We start from the raw sequence: 14,810 nt of genomic DNA on the forward strand, positions 1-14,810 counted from the left end.
GTAAATAGTTGTTATGCTATACTGCTTTTAAAATTTGTTCATTTTGTATGGTTACATTGTTTTGGTTTTTTTGTTTGTTTGTCTTTAAAAATATTTTCAGTCTGGGCATGGTGGCTCATGCCTGCAATCTCAGCACTTTGGGAGGCTGAGGCAGGAGGATCACTTAAGCTCAGGAATTTGAGACCAGCCTGGGCAACATAGTGAGAACCCACCTCTACAAAAGATTTTTAAAAATATTAGCTGGGCATGGTGGCATGAACCTGTGATCCCAGTTACTCAGGAGGCTGAGGCAGTAGGACTGCTTGAGCCTGGAGGTTGGAGGCTGCAGTGAGCTATGATTGTACCACTGTACTCCAGCCTGGATCACAGAGCAAGACCTTGTATCAAAAAAAAAAAAAAAGTATTAGTAATAGGCCAGACACAGTGGCTCATGCCTATAATCCCAGTGCTTTGGGAGACCAAGGTGGGTGGATTGCTTGAGCCTAGAAGTTTGAGATCAGCTGAAGCAACATAGTGAAACCCTGTCTCTACAAAAAATACAAAAATTTAGCCCGGTGGTGCATGCCTGTAGTCCCAGTAACTTGGGAAACTGAGGTGGGAGAATCACCTGAGCCTGGGAAGTTGGGGCTGCAGCGAGCCATGATTGCAACACTGTACTCTATCCTGGGCAACAGAGTGCAACCCTCTCTCAGAATAAATAAATGGCAAGGCACAACGGCTCATGCCTATAATCCCAGTACTTTGGGATACCAAAGAAGGAGGATTCCTTGAGGCCAGGAGTTTAAGACCAGCATGGCCAACATGGTAAAACTCCATCTCTACTAAAAATACAAAAAATAAAAATAAAAAATTAGCAGGGCATGGTGGCACGTACCTGTAATTCCAGCTACTCAGGAGGCTGAGGCATGAGAATTGCTTGAACCTGGGAGATGGAGGTTGCAGCAAGCCAAGATCATGCCACTGCACTCCAGTCTAGACAAAAGAGTAAGACTCATCTCAAAAAATAAACTTTTTAAATTAAATAAGTAAAAATAGAAATGTTTTCAATCTGTGGTTGGTTGACTCTTCAGATGCAGAACCTAAGGATACACAGGGCTGATGTATTTCGGGGAAGGAGCTGAACAGGTCTGCTGACCAACAGGAAGTTGAGCTTGAGAGAAAGACGGGAGTCAGAGATGAGCCCGTGGTTTTGCCACCAGTATGGAACTGCCACCGAGTGAGTTTGGAAGGCTGCAGGGAGGCAGGTTTTGTGGGAAAGTTCAAGTCTTGTGTTTGTGGTAACCAAGAAATGCCAAGCAAGTAGCTGAATAACAGGTCTGGAGTTGAGCAGAGACTCTGGGAGCTGGGAGAAGGGTTCACCTGGTGAAGAGGAGCAACTGACTGCTGCCTGTGGGGATGCCAGCCCTGTGTGGACAGACTGTCACTGTTGCATATTCAAAGTGATAGCTAGGTTTTCATGACAAAATATCCTGATATTAAAATGTCAGCAACTAACCTAAGATACACTTCTTGGCACCCACACCCCACTGCAGCCCTCAAATGGGTCCCTCCCTCAGAAGCTTCCCTGACCTCCAGCCAGGTCAACCCCGTCACCTGCTCTTACAACAAGAAACGCAGTGGCCATCTGACTTTGGTCTATGCTGCCGTGATTGGGGTTTGCCTCTCACATAAGACTGTGAGCTTGGAAAGACAGAGACATGGGCTTTCGCTCTAGTAATTGGTCTGCTCTTGCTTTAAAAACAAAAACAAAAACAAAACCCACTCCCCATTAAAGCACAGTATGTGGGTATATAGTTGCCACTGTTGTTTCTCGGAGAGACTGGGCCTCGTTCTGAAACAATGTGCTCCCTACTCAATATGAACAATATTAAAAGTCTTTTATGAAATTTTATAAATGCTTTTTAAAAAAATGACTACTTGGTAAACAAAGTTGTCAATCTGTCCCCAAAAGCTTTGCTTTATTTTTGTTGTGACACTTTTCTGAGCTATGAAATCCTAAGGTCTGGGACTTACTATTCTGTACTTCATGGGTCCAGGCCCTCAGACCCTGGGAAGTGTGTCCAAGTCTGAGAGAGTGCCAGACCCAGTGTAAAGAGATAAGTCTGCTTATTCACAGACATTTCTGTGCAGGTTTCGGGACTTCCCTTACACACCACATGATGCAGGATTCTAACACACTGTCGTGAGGCTCTTTTGAGGGACAGCCAGCTAGGTTATGCCAGTAGAGAGTAGAAATGACCCCAATGGTTATGTCAGAAGCCTCAGACAACAGAATATCATGCAGGCTACTCAACACAAGCATTCTGAAATCTCCGAAGTAGTAAGGAGGCTTCCGACCTGCCCCCAGACACCCCGGCCGAGCTCCCTCACAGCACTTCTCACCTGGCTGCCCGACCAAGCTCGGCACCTTCTGCTTGGAACCAGCTCCTCCTCCAGGACCAGCCCTGCTGATGACAGACTCACCATCCTCACAGCCCCTGCCACCTGGACTGCTCCAAGCTCAGAACCCCAGAGTCAACAGAGCTCTCCAGCATCATCATTGCCAACTGTCACAAAATGTATCCAGACTGTCCCGTCCCTCTTTGCCCACTAGCACTTAGCCCTGGTCCCTGCTACAACCTCCTAAATGGCCTCTCCACAATGCTGTCAGGCACTGTTCTAGGCACAGCACAGATAATAGTCATCTACTCCTCCCGGCAAGTCCTGTTTTACAGATGTGGAAAGGGAAGCCCCAGGAGACTCAGTTCCCTTAAGGTATTAAGGTAATACAGCTGGCAAGCAGAAAGCAGCAAAGCTAGGAATCCCATCCAGGCACAGTCTGGCCCGAGTCCACGCTCCTCCATGTTCTGCTCCTTCCATCCTCTCCCTCCCCCCACAAATGGAAACACTCCAAGAACAGAGGCGAAGTCTGGCTTTTGCCCACTCTCACATCTCAGCTCCTAGCACTGTGCCTGGCATAGAGCAGGTGCTCCACAAATAGCTGAATGTATGAATGGGTTTTCACTGAATGGGTTTCATGAATGGATTTTAGAAATCAGAATACAAGTTGGATACAAGCAGCACATGCTATGACTGCAACCGTGTGAATGTCAGCTGCCCACAAGAAGGCTGCAAGGAAACGACACTGAACACGCCTGGTTGCCGGGATCTCTTTGGAGTGTATGGATAATGGACGGATTTCTCCCGTACTGTGGTTGCTCATGATATTTGGAAGCAGGCAAAATCCCTTAAGGAGGCTCTGAGGTCAATCCCAAGGAAATTGTGGTTTCTCCTCAAAGCTTGCTTGTCCTTCGTCAGGAGCACACTGGAGGGAGGGAGTCCCACAGTCTAGATGGGACATAGGTCCCTTCCTCTGGCCAAAGCAGCCAGAGCTGTCTTTCTTACCCCTCAAAACAGTGCCATCATCTGGGCGATGACTTGAATGTTTCAGATACCGTCCTCAGAGTGTTGTTTAAGCAGAAAATGACAGCCCCATGGAGCCCAGCGGGATGAGTCACAGCTTGTGTGCTCAACACCTGTAGCAGGGATGTGGCCAGCTCCCACTCACTGAGCACCTACTAAATGTCAAGCATGGTGCTGTGAGCTTTACACGTGGTAATCATTTGAGCTCAACAGCCCTCCTTGGAAAGTCTTTTAGAACCATTTTTTTTGTTTTTATTTATTTATTTATTTATTTATTTATTTATTTTATTTATTTATTTTTGAGATGGAGTTTCGCTCTTGTTACCCAGGCTGTAGTGCAATGGTGCGATCTCGGCTCACTGCAACCTCCGCCTCCTGGGTTCAAGCAATTCTCCTGCCTCAGCCTCCTGAGTAGCTGGGATTATAGGCATGTGCCACCATGCCCAGCTAATTTTTTGTATTTTTAGTAGAGACGGCGTTTCACCATGTTGACAAGGATGGTCTCAATCTCTTGACCTCGTGATCCACCCGCCTCAGCCTCCCAAAGTGCTGGGATTACAGGCTTGAGCCACCGCACCCGGCTGTTTTTCTTTTTTTCTTTTTTTTCTTTTTTTTGAGACGGAGCTCGCTCTTGTTACCTAGGCTGGAGTGCAATGGCGTGATCTCTGTTCACCGCAACCTGCGCCTCCTGGGTTCAGGCAATTCTCCTGCCTCAGCCTCCTTAGTAGCTGGGATTACAGGCACGTGCCACCATGCCCAGCTAATTTTTTGTATTTTTAGTAGAGACGGGGTTTCACCATGTTGACCAGGACGGTCTTGATCTCTTGACCTCATGATCCACCCGCCTCGGCCTCCCAAAGTGCTGGGATTACCAAAGGCTTGGGCCACCGTGCCTGGCTGTTTTTATTTTTTTTAAGAGAGGATCTCACTCTGTTGTCCAGGCTAGAGCACAGTGGCATGATCAGGGTTCGCTGCAGCCCCGACTTCTCAGATTCAAGAGATCCTGCCACCTCAGCCCTTCAAGTATCTGGGACTACAAGTGTGTGCCACCATGCCTGGCTTATTTTATTTATTTTTTATTTCAGTAAAGATGAGGTCTCGTTTTGTTGCCCAGGCTGGTCTTGGACTCCTGAGCTCAGGTGTTCTTTCCACCTCGGCCTCCCAAAGTGCTGGGATTACAGGTGTGAGCCACCACATCCAGCCCTAGAACCATTTCAAAGGTAAGGCCACGGAGCCTTACAGGCATGAAGACTCTGGGGCACACTGCCAAGCTGATTACTCCAATGACACCAGCGGTTGCAAAATCAAATGTCAACAAGACCAGCATACAGGTAAGCACAGTCCCTGTCTACAGGGCCCCTGCACCCTGGCCTCCTGCCCAAACTGGCAGCTGGGGCTGGGAAGCACTCCGTTTGCAAACGGTGGCAACCAATTCCATTGAGAGGAACAATGCCAAGTCCTTCTCTGTTAGAGAGAGGTATTTCTACATACAGTAATATGATGTCTTCCATTTGCTTTAATACACTGCCTGCGTGAGTGGTGTATTTAAAATAGATGGAAGGGCAGATAAAATAAAACTTAGCAAAATAGTAAACACGACTGAAGCTGAGGGCTGGGTGTATGGAGATTCATGATGCTATTTCCTCTAGAAATCTACTGTTTTATCTGGTTCCTCTCCTCTTCCCTTCCCTCCCGTACCCCTTCTTCCTCCAATCCCTCCCTTCCTTCAACTTCCTTCCACTTTCCTCTCTCCTTTCTTCCCAGCCCAGCCCTCCATCACTCCAACAGATGTGGCACACGTGGCTGCCAGTTCCTGACCCCTGCCCTGTGACACTCTCCTCTCTAGTGAAAAACAAAACAGGCTTCACTTTAAACATGACCAGTTTGCCTCTTTTCTGCGTGGTGAACATGTCTTTGAGGCTTCCCGTGAGAAGCCATCTTTTTTTGTTTGTTTTTTTTTCAGAAGCCACCTTTCATGCCAGAGCTTGCCTGTCACACCCGGCCTGGAGACCTGCTGCTGGTCAGCAAGCACTTGTGGTGGCTTCTGGGGAATATCCTTTATGCTGTCATTTCTGACTGAAGTGTGACAAGGGCAGTGAACACGCTTTATGCCGTGTTCTCCTGCTGTGCGGAGACAGCATTCCTTTAAGCCTGGCAGACCACATCGAGTCAGGAGAACGGTGACCAGTCCCTAACAATTCTCCCTGAGTCAGCTTTCTCCAGCTCATACAGGAGACAAAAGCATGCCCAGCTTCCAGTCATGCAGCAAGTAAGAATGGCTTCACCTGTCCTTCACCTGTATTTTGTACACACAGAAGGCATCTGGTCAGACTGCAGAGTAGGCTGATTCTCTCCCGCAATGGTAGGCGAGGAGAAGCTCCAGCATTTACAATCCCTCCCTCAAAAAAAAAAAAACACCATAAACAACAACACGGGCATATCGTATTCTAGTACCACGTGCTTTCAACATCCATAATCCCTAGTATTTTCTAGATGTCACCCTCCTTAGCAAAAGACATAATTTGCAATCAGGCTGGGCAAAGACAAACAGCCATTACTTTCTTAATGGCCAACTACCCAAAAAGGCTCAGTTAAGTGATCTCAACTAGCAATCTAATCAATTAAAATTGATAAGTGAAAAACTTTTAACCTTTATTTCAGCAGGCCATTCCTAGGGGGAGGAGGGAAGGAATGTGAATTCCCAGCATAAAATTTAATTCCATTTCACGGATGCAAACATTCTTGCTGCCCTGATGAAGTGCCCTCCGGCCCCCACCCTTAAAGGCAAGCCTTTCTCTCCTTGAATCAAATCAGAGAAAGACTGGTTTACGATTCTTTGCAGTTAACTCGATCAATTTAAACCCTTAGAGAGATCCCTGTAGCCATTTCTCAAGGGCAAAGGGCCAAAGGAGATGGGCAGCGGGCGGAGAGAAGTCACGGCTTCTTTATTCTTCCAACAGAAAAATGCAACATAAACAAGAAGGCCAGAAAAAGAAACTAGACAACCAGGTAACATGCAGTCCTCATTCACTGAGAACTTCGATGTTTCAGGCGGTGTGCTATGCTCTTCACGCGCTAATCTCCTGTAATACTGACTACAGTTTGCTGAGTACAGTTACACAGTAGGCACCACGCTTGGTCAGATATTTCATATGCTATTTCATTCAATCCTCAAAACAACTCTGTACTGTAAGAAAGACCATCTCATGTTACGGAAGAGGAAACAGGCTGTGGCGGTCTAGCCATTTGTTCAAGGGAATACAGAGCAGGGTCTAGATAGCAATGCCATAGTTTTGTCAAAACTCATTGAATGACATACTAACCTTGGGGGAATTTTTTGTATGTAAATTATACGTCAATAAAGCTGATTTAAAACAGCAACAACAACCTGACAGAGAGGGGCCTGAGCTTTTTATGCCCACTCAGTCACCATCCCTTCTTTGATTTTCCTTTGAGGGCTGTCTCCTTCCTCTCTCAAGTGACGGGGTTCAAAAGGAACTGCCCCCACCCAACTCCAGAGCTGGGCATCCATCCCTAGCTTAGGCCATCAGTGAGTCACATTCCTCTGACCAGTGGCTGGTTCAGGGATGGCCCAAACTAGGCCAGTAACATCTCTACCCCAGACTTTGAGAGAATTAAAGGGGAAGAGAAGCTCTCATTCCATCAGGGCTGCTTAGCTGCCTGAACAAATCTTGGGGTTGCTCATGGCCACCTTGCCACTACCTGGTGAGAACCCTCCTGAGGGTGAAGCTGGAACAGAGGAAAGCAGAACTCAGAGATGGAGCAGAGCAGCTTCCTGATGACACTGAGCACCCAGATCCAGCCATGCCTGAAGGCAGCTAACTCCTGGACTTCGCAGTGACATAAGCAAATTTCCCTTTCTTTTCCATAAGCCAGCCTAAGTTGGGTTTTCTGTCTCATATAACAAAGACTCCTAATATACCACAATGCCCTTAAGAAACAGAAAACCATGCCGCTCACTGGTGTGCCTGTGCCCTGCAGCAAATGGAGGAAAGAGAAAGTTATACAAATACAAGAGGCATTCCAGGAGCAAGGTCAGGCTGTACACCCACTGTCTCTTTAAAGCTCAGCCTCATGCTGCAGATAAGAACACGGAGGCACTACACAGTAGAACAAGCAGTTCAAGGTTATGGGCTGAGCACATGGTTCTCCAGCCTCCAAAGCCTTCACCCTTACCTCAACACTGGTGATTTGCTTTTTACACGTTGCTTTCTTTAGCAGTAGAACCCTTTTATCATTGGAATCATATAGAAAATGCTTAATATACAAAACCAACCATACTGGTGCCACTATGTTTATAGGGAGGGCAGGAACCCTGGAGTTTGTTCACCCTTGTTTGAGCCCCCAGTTGCCCTGCGGAGACTTTTTAAGAGAACCAGCTGGTTGTGAAAGCAGAACCCTCAGACTGACCTCAAAGAACCTGTGGGCCTCTTCTTCGAAGAGTGCATGGGACATGCACACTGTTGGCTCATGGTCACAGCTCAGTAATAGTACAAAATGTAGCCTGCACACTGGCCCTCCCAGCGGCATGGGATCAGCAGAGCGGTGTCCCGTGTCCCATGTCACCCAGCCCCCTGCTGTGACTCAGAGCAGCCAACTCACTCAGATCCAGGACATCGTCGGTCTTGATCAGGTCCTCCTCCCGAGTCAGCGGCAACTGTGTCTCGGGCTCCCCTCGCAATTGCAGTGACAGGGAACGCAGCATGAAGAATACCCGGATGGCCTGGACCAACAGTTCAGAGAGCAGAGAAGAGTGAGATTGCAGAGTCATTTCAGTGAGATGCCCCCTATCAAGAAATTACACAATGACTCTCTACTTAAAGAAAAGAAAGAAAAACCACAAAGCCCACTGCTTCAGGTATTGTGATTCTGGTGTTTGCTTTTACAGCAAAACAAAAGAAATCAAAGGGGGAGTAGCCTGTTTTCAGTTATCCACAGGTTCAGGTCTGGGTTACTTTACCTGAATTGAGCACTGTCATCTGCCAGGACCTTGTCCCCAAGTATCAAGTGACCTTTGTAATAGTCCTGCCCAACAGTCAGCCCCATTTCATAGACCGGGCAACTGAGCTTTAAGAAGGTGAAGTGACCCGCCCCAAGCCATGCTTCTAGCAAGGGCTACACCCCAAGTCTGTCCCAACCAAACCAGCATGGACTCTGGAAAACCCAATCATTCCAAAAGTGTTTCAAGCTCCTACCTACTGAATATGGGGGTGGAGCAGACAGAAGAGGGTGAAATGAAATCCCAGTGGTCTGCAGGGCCTGCAACCTGAGAAAAATCCTACCCCTGGGTAAGTCTCTTTAACTCCTGGTCCCTTGGTCTTGTGACAGGGAGTGTGCTGCTGATGGGGCAGAGACCTTGCACCTGGCAGGTGAGCAGTCACCTTGGTTCCCTGAATGCCCCTCAGGCTTTCCCAGCCAGCGGAGCAGGGGCAGAGGTGGATCCGCCAGCACAGGGATTCCTGGCCCATGGAAGTGGTGTCTGGTCAGAATTGTGTGACCATCAGTTATTTCCAAAGAGCAGAAACAAAGCCGAGTCCCGGCAGCCAGAAGAGTGTGTGCAGAGAGCAGCCTCCAGCCCTGCCCACCTGGCCCTCCAGAGCCAGGAGGCAGAGGGGCAGTCCCTGGCCTCAGTCCACGGAGAGAGGCTACCTGCAGGCCTCTCTCCCTGATGCACAGCTGCTGGGCCTGACTGAGGGTGCAGTGCCCGCGGGGGACAGCTCCAGAGTCAGACAGACAAGGTCTACATCGGCTTCCCGGCTCCACTAGGCTGGGCAAGTCCCCTGACTTCTGTGAGCTTCCTTTTCCTCATCTGTGAAATGGGCATGACAGCTTGCAGGCCTGCTAGGAGGTTCTGAGATAAAGCAGGAGGGAAAGCAGCCAGCGCAGTGGGGTGAGGGGACAAACCACTGTCACCACCAGGGAGCTGTAAAGGCAAATCCCAGTGAACCTTTGGGTCTTATTTATGGCTCTGAGGGCTCCAGTCTGGACCTAGGTGAGGGGAGGGTGCCCTCTATACAGCAGTGTGCCTTCTAAAACTACAAGGGGGACAAATTACTGTGTGCAAAGAGATGCACTCACACTGCCTCCTCATACCCAGTCAATGAGGAGCTGACCAGCCTGCTTGCACCCACTGCTGCCTTGGGCCCTAACCAGTGGGAGACCTCGGAGCAATCTCCTAATGTTGAAACTGGAAGAGCAATCCTATCTCCTGGTCCTATGCAAAGGCAGTGCAGCCCTCAGTAGACCATAAAGCATTAGATAAAGATCAGCTCTCATGTTACAATGATGATGATGGTGATGGTAGCATTCATATCTGATTGTTAACAGTTTTTAAAAGTACAGTCTTCATAAAGACATCCATAACAATCGGGGAAAAAAAGTATAATTCCACTAAAACATTCGAAAGAACTTCTATTTATTAACCACAGTTCCTGTGGCAGGAACTATGAACATCTTATTGTAACTTTAAGATTTGATGGAGAAAGAAACAGAGCTAGAGGTACAATTTCAGTTCACACATCTGCTAAGTGACTGAGCTGGGTGTGAACTCAGGAACGTATGACACTTGTGTTGCTTAACCAAGTGCACCAGGAAACTTAAACATCCATGGCAGCCCAAGTACCGAAGGCCCAAGACCTGGGTGGTCACCTGAAATACTTGGCAGCTTGAGCTCTCAAGAAGTCATGACCACAAGGATGAGGAAGAAAGGAAAAGGCCCATCACAGCCAGGTCCAAGTCAAGGAGATGCTTATTTCTATGCCCAAACCTCCATTCCTCTCAGGGTTCTGAAGGTAAATAACTCACACAGGACCAGAGTAGGTGGGTGGGAAAATAAAACATGTGTGGCTTTCTGTAGCCCATCACTCTGAACAACTGTAAACTTCAAACAAATACTTTAAAAGTTCAGAATTTGGCTCCCAATACGGGCCAGTACCTGCTTCTGCTCTGCAAACAACACATGAATAATCAGCAGTCATCATAAATATAAAATAGAATATAAAACACATAGTGTCGGCTCTCTGTATCCATGGGTTTCATATCTCTGGATTCAACCAAATGCAGATCAAAAAGATTTGAAAAAAAAGTGGATGGCTGCATCTGTACTCAACACGTACAAACTTTTTTCTTATTATTCCCTCATCAGTACAGTATAACAATCTATTTACATAGCATTTACATTGTATTAGGTTTTTTTTTTTTTTTGAGACGGAGTTTCGCTCTTGTTACCCAGGCTGGAGTGCAATGGCACGATCTCGGCTCACCGCAACCTCCGCCTCCTGGGTTCAGGCAATTCTCCTGCCTCAGCCTCCTGAGTAGCTGGGATTATAGGCACGCGCCACCATGCCCAGCTAATTTTTTATATTTTTTAGTAGAGACGGGGTTTCACCATGTTGACCAGGTTGGTCTCGATCTCTCGACCTTGTGATCCACCCGCCTCGGCCTCCCAAAGTGCTGGGATTACAGGCTTGAGCCACCGCGCCCGGCCCTGTATTAGGTTTTATAAGTAATCTAGAGATGGTTTAAAGTCGACAGGAGGATGTGTGTAGGTTACATGCAAACACTATGCCGTTTATATAAGGAACTTGAGCATCTGTGGATTTTGGTATCCTTGGGGGAATGAATCCTACAGCCAATTCTCCATGGATATTGAGGGAAGTCTGTACAATAAAATCCCTCAATACTTTTCCTGGTTCCTGCCCCAACTCCTAAGAGAGGGAAGAACATGTGAGAAGCCACGCCCATGAATGTGGGGAGGGCTGATTCCCACAGGGCAGGGAGCGCCACTAGAGGCAAAAGCTGGGCTCCCATGGGGACAGGGGGGTTATAAGGGTTTGGTAGTCACATCGGGCAGCCCCACAACTCTGTGGATTCACAAAAGAAAGCTAAAATATGAGTAGAAGAGCCATACAATTCATCTGACCACCCCCTAAAACAATAACCACTCTCTGGCTCCCCATGGCATGCCAGGTACTATGCCAGCTGTACAGTGTGCTCTCTTTTAATGACCCTGTGTAGTTCCTATTTTGCAGATGGGGAAACCAAAGCTGAGCAATGACAGGCAGCCTGCCCAAGGTCACTCAATGAATAACTGGATTCCAAGCTCTGTGTTCTTCCAACCAACCCACCACGCTCCATGTTCTTCCAACCAACCCACCACGCTCCTTGACCTCGAGAAGATTTCAGGTTTGGGACCCAGGGTTTTACTGAGTGCTTTTCTTTGCTAAGTAAAGAGGTAAATGTACAAGAATTATTAAAAAGGAAAAAGAAATTATTATTCTTTCAGTCTTCCACAGAATACCAGGAAGGACTGACCCAGGAAGAACAGGTTAGATTTTGAAGAGGATGACAGCTGACCAAGCTCAAATAGAAAGAGATTTCTCCAGTTTCTTTGCTTCAGTGAGTCTGGAAGCAAACTGGCAAACTCAGTGTCACGGGGGAATCAGTCTAGCGAGCAGGGGAAAGTGGGTGGCTCAAGCTGGGGCTTGGTAAGCACGTGAATGGCCCAAGTCCAGGCTTGTGTTCTGGAAACGGGGCACCCACCATGCAAGTACAGTGGGATGGCACCGGTGATGCGCTGAGCCCCAGAGCTGGCTTGGAACAAGGGCTCAGTTTTCTCCCTTCTCGTCCTTTGCTGCGTGTGCAAGCTACCCAGTTTAGGCAACAGTCTCTCAGGTTAGAAGCCCACTGAGGCCACGTAGCTGTCAAAGTCAGTCATTCTTAAAAAAGTGCAAAGCAGTTTAATGTGGGCACAGCCCCTCGGAAAAGTAATTTGGCAATGTGCAGAGAGTCATGAAAAAAACACGTTCATACCCTTTGAACCAGAAATTCCACTTCTGGGAACTTATCCTAAAGAAATAATTCAAAAGAAAGAAAAACACTGTATTCATGAAGCTGCTCATTATAGTGTAGCTGAAAATAATGTAATACTGGAAGCAACCAAAATGTCTACTTGCAGGAAAATGCCAGATAAACCTTTCTTTATGAGGCCATAAGAAATCAGACTTATTTGAACTGTGACAACATGAAGAACTTCTTATGCTACAATGAAAAGAAGAAAAAGGAGAAGGGATGAAAGCAAGACCCTGGGACATTCTCTACAGACATAGATGGGAGGAGCACAAAAGATGTCTAAGTATTGTTTGTGTAGGGTGATGAGATCATGAGAAATTCTTTTCCCTTTACTTTTGAAATTTTATGAGATGTTATTGTATTTTCTTTACTGTGTAATACGCATCCAAAAAAAAAAGCAACATCTCCTATTTCCTTAAGGTCAGTAGTGATAAACACAAAAACTGCTTGTGGTTTTAGAAGGGAACAGGGAAACAGCATGGGGACAAATAAAACCTCGTGCAAATACATTTGTTTCAGAACAGCTTCCAAGATGACTATATATGGATGGCTAGTGGCTCAAACTTGGATTTTGATATTCACCAAAAACTCCTATTCCTAACTCTCTTTTGTCTGGCATTAAGCTTCAGTTGATTTAGATCATTAAAGACTCCTTTTCTTTCCCACCTTAGATACTAGGCTGCTGCATTTCTGTTCAGCCACGCTTCCTGAGTGCTTACTGTCTGCCAGGCCCTGGGCTTGTCGCTTCACAGCCACTCTCATCTACCCTGGGCCAACAGCTGAGAAGTAGGACACACGAGGGACCTGAGGCTCCAGGAAGAGAGTGACTCGCTCAAGGTCATGCAGCTAGAGTTGGGCTTTGACCGCGGTTGGTCTACCTGACAGAACTGTTTTCCTTCTTTACCGCTTCTCTCAAGTCTCCCTACATGTGGGGTGGGTCCAGCCCAAGCCCAAAGTTCTGCTTGAATGTTCTCACTGGACACCAGCAGCTCCAGTGACCTTCACTTCAACATGAATTTCCCTTCTTAGCTGGCATGGCTCAGTGGCGCCCTTGCTGTTTTGGTCTTATTTATTTTATTTGTTCATTGTTCTAGTCTTGCACCTTACTCAGAGCCTGATACCTAGAAAATGGTCAATCATTATGTTGAAAGAAAGAGTAAGTGATGTCGTTTTTAAAATGCACGAGGGGGCCAGGCGCAGCGGCTCACGCCTGTAATCCCAGCACTTTGGGAGGCCAAGGTGGGTGGATCACCTGAGGTCAAGAGTTCGAGACCAACCTGGCCAACAGAGTGAAGAGCTGTCTCTACTAAAAATACGAAAAAAAAAAAAAAAAAATCAGCTGGGCATGCTGGTTCACGCTACTCTAGAGGCCGAGGCAGGAGAATCATTTGAACCTTGGAGGTGCAGGTTGCAGTGAAATCATGCCAGTGCACTCCAGCCTGGGTGACAGAGTGAGACTCCATCTCCAAAAATAAAAATAAAAATAAAAATAAAAAATGAAGGTCACTGGAACTGCTGGGGTCCAGTGAGAACATTCAAGCAGAACTTTGGGCTTGGGCTGGACCCACCCCACATGCAGGGGGACTTGAGAGAAGCGGTAAAGAAGGAAAACAGTTCTGTCAGTTAGACCAAGAGGGAAAATTGCTTTATTGTGAGATACCTCCCATGGCCTGCAAAGCGCTGCCACCATCTTCTTCTGTTGCTGCCCCCCGCTCACTTGCTGTGCTTCTTGAACACGCCGTACTTGTCGCATCTCAGGGACCGGACATGTGCTGTTCCCTGTCTGCAAAGTGCCTCCTTTATCACTTTAACCTTCCTGGCTCCTCCTCACCCTCCAGGTTTCAGCTCAGATGTCACCTCTGCAGAGCAGCTCTTCTGATCACTCTACCTGCAGGAGGACTGCTTCTCAGCCCTTGGCTATAGCAGGCTATTTCTTTCCTCTAAAGCTCTGACTGTGGTTTGATACCAGACCTGCTATTCACTTACTTGCTAATAAACTTTACCTCTCTAGATAAAGAGAGAGGTATAGAGAGAGCAGGGACATGGCTTGCTCATTTCTGCACCCCCAGGCAGACAGTATTTGGCACCAAGCAATAATCTAGTAGCTCTTTGATAAATCTATGAATATTTAGGAATGATTTGCCAGAAAGAATTGTTTGAACTTCTTTGACAAATCTTTAAGGAAAATAAAGGGTAGAGTTTCTGAAAAGATCAGCCTCCTATAAAAAGTCTACTTGGTGGGGTCGGGGGGGAGATAAAAGAAATAAAGAAAGAAAACCTCTGAATCCAAAGGGATAGCTTGGAATGTTCTTTGGACACAAGCGAAGAACTTGAAACAAACCGCATAAGCCCTCAATTGCTTGCTAAACCATGTAACTTCCTTTAGCTCAAATTCAAAGCACACTGCTGTGTTCCGATTTCTGAAGTATGACTGAGGAGCTCAGCTTCTGGCTGATTCTAGATGGCTACCTTGCAACAGGAACTGTAGTGAGATGAGTGGCCAAAGCTACCCTTCAGAAATAAATTCTTAAAGTTAC

At 47.0% G+C, this 14,810-nt stretch overlaps 1 protein-coding gene across 8 annotated transcripts in view; it reads right to left on the reverse strand.

The window, feature by feature from the left end:
- Positions 1-14,810, reverse strand: part of CLEC16A (C-type lectin domain containing 16A) — a 231,727-nt gene that overhangs the window by 110,308 nt on the left and 106,609 nt on the right. For all 8 annotated transcript variants that reach the window (XM_074382227.1, XM_074382226.1, XM_039478046.2 and 5 more), the window contains one exon: positions 8,026-8,146. In XM_074382227.1, coding sequence (XP_074238328.1) covers positions 8,026-8,146 — 121 coding nt within the window. The remainder of the gene's footprint in view (positions 1-8,025; positions 8,147-14,810) is intronic.

Source organism: Saimiri boliviensis, chromosome 12, assembly GCF_048565385.1.
Source record: "Saimiri boliviensis isolate mSaiBol1 chromosome 12, mSaiBol1.pri, whole genome shotgun sequence".
Lineage (NCBI taxonomy): Eukaryota > Metazoa > Chordata > Mammalia > Primates > Cebidae > Saimiri > Saimiri boliviensis.